The following is a 4,214-nucleotide window of genomic DNA, read 5'->3' as shown; positions in this document are numbered from 1 at the left end:
TTTCCAGCGGAAGCTTGGACGAAAGTAGCCTCCGGTCCTATAGATGGCGCCATGATAATCTTAAGGTGCGCGGTGCTGTAGGAAGACGACGTGTTGGTTGCGACGGAAGTCACAGTCTGACTTTGTTGTTGCACGTTGCTGTTATGCTGCCTCTTGTGGCTGCGAAGAGAATCCTCCCTGACGAACGAAGCCTCGCATAGGTCGCAACGAAACGCCCGCGCCGCTTCCAGCCTCGCCCGATAACGCGAGCTAAGCGGTTTCGGCGGCTCCTCCCCCATCCCGCTTCCACGTCCCTGCCTATCCGGCTTATCAGCGTGATACTTCCTCCGGTGTATTAACAAATTACTCCGCTGCTTACTAGCAAACGAACAGTGCTCGCATTTAAAGGGCCGCTCGTCCGAGTGCACGCGCTCGTGGATCTTGAGCGCCCCCTTGCTGGAGCAGGAGTAACTGCACTCGCTGCACTGCAGAGGCTGGGCCGGCTGGTGCTGGCGGGAATGGTGTCGCAGGGCGGCTTTGGTGGAGCACTGAAAGTCGCATTTCGAGCAGCGGAAGGAGTCGGAGGCGCTGTGTTTCAGCTGCACGTGGGATTTTAAATTGGCCTTCATGGCACAGCGGTACTCACAGAGCTCGCACTTATAAGGCTTCTCGCCGGAGTGCACCCGAGTGTGGCGCTTCAGGTCGGAGTTGATCTTGAATTTGGCATCGCACTGATTGCACTGGAACGGGGCGTCACCTGAGGAAACATTAAGGAGCGTGGAGTAAATATATCAGTTTCCACAGCTTGTTCTGCTCAACCATTCATGATTCATGCTTATCAAGTAAATGCACTGATGTACAATTATATTTTGATACTGTCTGCATATTCTGGGCAAAACCCATATATTTGAGTGTTTTTAGTTTTCATAGCATGGTAAAGATGAGCTGTTTGGCTTTGATAACTAAAAACAGGAAAACCAGTTTTATTTTTTGTATAAAACCTGCATTACTTGTATAAAATGCTAGCGTGTTTATACACATATACATATATATATATACACACATATATATACACATATACATATATATATACACATATACATTATATATATATATATATATATATATATATATATATATATATATACATATACACATATATATATACATATATATACACATATATACATATATATATACACATATATACATATATATATATATATATATATATATATATATATATACATATATATACACATATATATACATATACACATATATATACATTATATATATATACATATACATATATATATATACATATACATATATATATATATACACACACACACACACACTGTATATTTATGTATGTATGTATATATGTGTATGTGTATATATATATATATATATATATATATATATATATATATATATATATATATATATATATATATATGGGTTGGTATAACTTATATAGTATATCTTATGCCATTTCGATTGATTTCTATTTTAATGCACTCTAAATATTCAAAGATGAATTTTCAGCATCATTACTCCCGTCTTTAGTGTCACACGATCATTCTCAATTGGTACTCAAGAAACACTACTATCACTATCGTTCATGTTAAAAACAGTTGCTGTTGCTTGATGCTTTCGTGGAAAACATCAGGATCCTTTCATGAATAGTAATTGAAATATTTTGAAACACCGTAAATGTCTTATGCAGTCACTATTTAAAATGATTAAAACAAATATCGCAAAACTATCGGGTCTTTTGAGTTTCTGGCATACTTTTTCAGGAGCTTCAGTTTCAGGCGAATGCTACAAAATGCATAAGAGAACAGTTTTTATTTGCATCTAATATTTTTTATACGGGTTTAACTGGCCAGTTCAATGCATCCTTCCTTGATAGAAATATTACTTTCTTACAAAATATCTAACTGACCCCAAACGTTTAACGTATTTCCTACACCCCCGGACATACTCCGTGTCTGTCAGTGCCTCACCTGTGTGAGATCGGAGGTGAACGGTCAGCTGGCTGGAGTTACGGCTGGCGTAGGGGCATATCTGACACTTAAAGGGTCGCTCATCATAGTGGATGCGAAGATGCTTCTTCAGGCTACTGCTGTCGGCCGCCGCGTTCGAACAGTACTTACACTTGTGCGGTTTCTCTCCTGTGTGCAAACGGCTGTGGAGATTCAGCTTATCGCGCCGACTGAAGCGTTTATGGCAGAGTTCACATTCGAAAGGCCTCTCACCTGAAGAAAAGAGTCAGAGATTAGCATTTTAATATTCATTTGGCGTCATCCGATAACGATAAAGAGTGCAAAGTAGAGATGAAATGACTTACCAGTATGTGTTAAAATATGTCTCTCCATGTCTTTTTGGCCATACTGAGTTTTGAACGTACAGCCTAACGGCACAGAATTAAACGAAACATCTTTTAAGCTCCAAACGGTGTAGCTGTTTCACTTTCGGTACTGTGATGCAATGCTGTGTTGCTGACACTAACCTGAGAACGTGCACGTGTGTCTTTTTTGACTTAGTGCAGGCTTCAGCTTTTTGGAGGAGGTTTTCTGAGCTTTGGTCAGGGGCTTTTTGACTTTTGGTACACATGTCTGAAATGACTCTGGAAAAAAAAAAAAGGACAAAGCACTTGTCGTTAGTAAACGGCGAAATCTATTATATGACGGATCGCTATAAACCTGAGTAGTTATAATGATCCATTGCGGCATAAGTACTTGGACATTAGACTCACCACTGGGTCCGGCGCTTCGGGCTGAGATATGAGTAGACGGGATCTGGCAGCAGTTTTGCTTGTGTGCAAAAAAGTGGTCAACGTTGTTGTACTGCTGTTTGCAGAAGCCACAGATGTGGATGTCAGGACTTACTTCTACTAAAAGGTGGTTGACTCCTGTCAAATAAACACATAAATACATACATATACACACACAAATACATATATATATATATATATGGACAGAGAGAGAGAGAGAGACAGAGATGTCATATCATACATGAATTATCTATCCATCCATCTATCTATACATAAATGAAATACATAATTTATTTAATATGAGAACCTAAAATCTTCAAGCTCCATATAATGCGGATATTTTCCCTTAATGTGTATGTATATTATTTTATTACCACTTTGAATGCATTATTATTACTATGTTATTAGTATATGCATGCATTACACACACACACACACACACACACACACACACACACACACACACACACACACACACACACTAATACATATACTCAAAAAGAGTATTCAATATATACATTTAATTTATATGCATATAAACGATCTATCTAGCAATTGTTAAACATGATTAACATTATATAGTAAAAGGGGCTTGCATTCTTTCTTCCATCTACTTAAAAACGTCAATATTCGAGTCACGGTTGTGATTATTTACCTGTTCTGCACAGAAACCATTCTCCAAATCTGTTCTAAAGAGTGTTTTTTGTGGGATTTTGCACACGCAGACGAAACCCTTACGTACCTTCTCCGTTGAATGTTGCCATGTGGACGAAGACGCCCGCTGAGAGTCGGCCGGTGAAGTATTTGACAACTTTAATCCGCGCCGTTGTTCCGCGTCCTCTCCATTGCAAGCGGTTTTCAGCAGGCTTCGCGACAGCGTGAGCCGCTCGACGGCAAAACATCCTTTCGTCACCGAGATGCTCTCGGCTCCTCAGCAGCGCCTCGCGCGTCGGGAGCGAGCGTTTGACCGTAAAACAAATAAACGCTGCTGCCAAAAAAAACAAAAAAAAAACAGGTGAAGGTAGGTGTGCGAGTTCAGTGAAAGCGCTTTCCAACAACTTTTCCCTCATAACAAAGATTTGTATCCCGAATAACGGTTGCACGCGCTCACAACGTGCTTTCCCGCCAAACGATATTTCTGTTTTATCCTTCGCTTTTCGGATCTCTGACAGGTTTCAAATGATAAGCTGTCACTTGCTCTTTATGTTACGTTGAAATTATATCTATTGTTCAGTGTATTATGCTACATTATAGCATCAAAGTTGCTGTTGTATGTCATACACCCAGAATAAACTCGCGGCCTGATGTGTGTGTGTGTGTGTGTGTGTGTGTGTGTGTGTGTGTGTGTCGGCTGATTTGAGGCCAGCTGAGCTCGACAGCTGCACACAGCTGCTTGAAGGCCGCAGGCTGTCAGAAGACATCTTAGCTCTCGCACACGTGGAGAAGACTTTTA

At 40.4% G+C, this 4,214-nt stretch overlaps 1 protein-coding gene across 1 annotated transcript in view; it reads right to left on the bottom strand.

Annotated features, from left to right (window-relative positions):
* zfp64 (zinc finger protein 64 homolog (mouse)) overlaps positions 1–3,748 on the bottom strand; it is a 4,967-nt gene extending 1,219 nt beyond the window's left edge. Inside the window, exons 1-6 of the mRNA XM_043230083.1 lie at positions 3,504–3,748; positions 2,744–2,899; positions 2,498–2,614; positions 2,336–2,398; positions 1,992–2,243; positions 1–736 (exon numbers count right to left, since the gene is read on the bottom strand). The exon at positions 1–736 is cut by the window's left edge and continues 1,219 nt beyond it. Coding sequence (XP_043086018.1) covers positions 1–736; positions 1,992–2,243; positions 2,336–2,398; positions 2,498–2,614; positions 2,744–2,899; positions 3,504–3,663 — 1,484 coding nt within the window. The 5' untranslated portion in view covers positions 3,664–3,748. The remainder of the gene's footprint in view (positions 737–1,991; positions 2,244–2,335; positions 2,399–2,497; positions 2,615–2,743; positions 2,900–3,503) is intronic.
* Between the last annotated feature and the right edge of the window lie 466 nt (positions 3,749–4,214).

Source organism: Puntigrus tetrazona, unplaced genomic scaffold (genome assembly GCF_018831695.1).
Source record: "Puntigrus tetrazona isolate hp1 unplaced genomic scaffold, ASM1883169v1 S000000148, whole genome shotgun sequence".
Classification (NCBI taxonomy): domain Eukaryota; kingdom Metazoa; phylum Chordata; class Actinopteri; order Cypriniformes; family Cyprinidae; genus Puntigrus; species Puntigrus tetrazona.
Note: the sequence above shows the minus strand (reverse complement) of the source record. Positions and strands in the feature narration are given on the sequence as shown.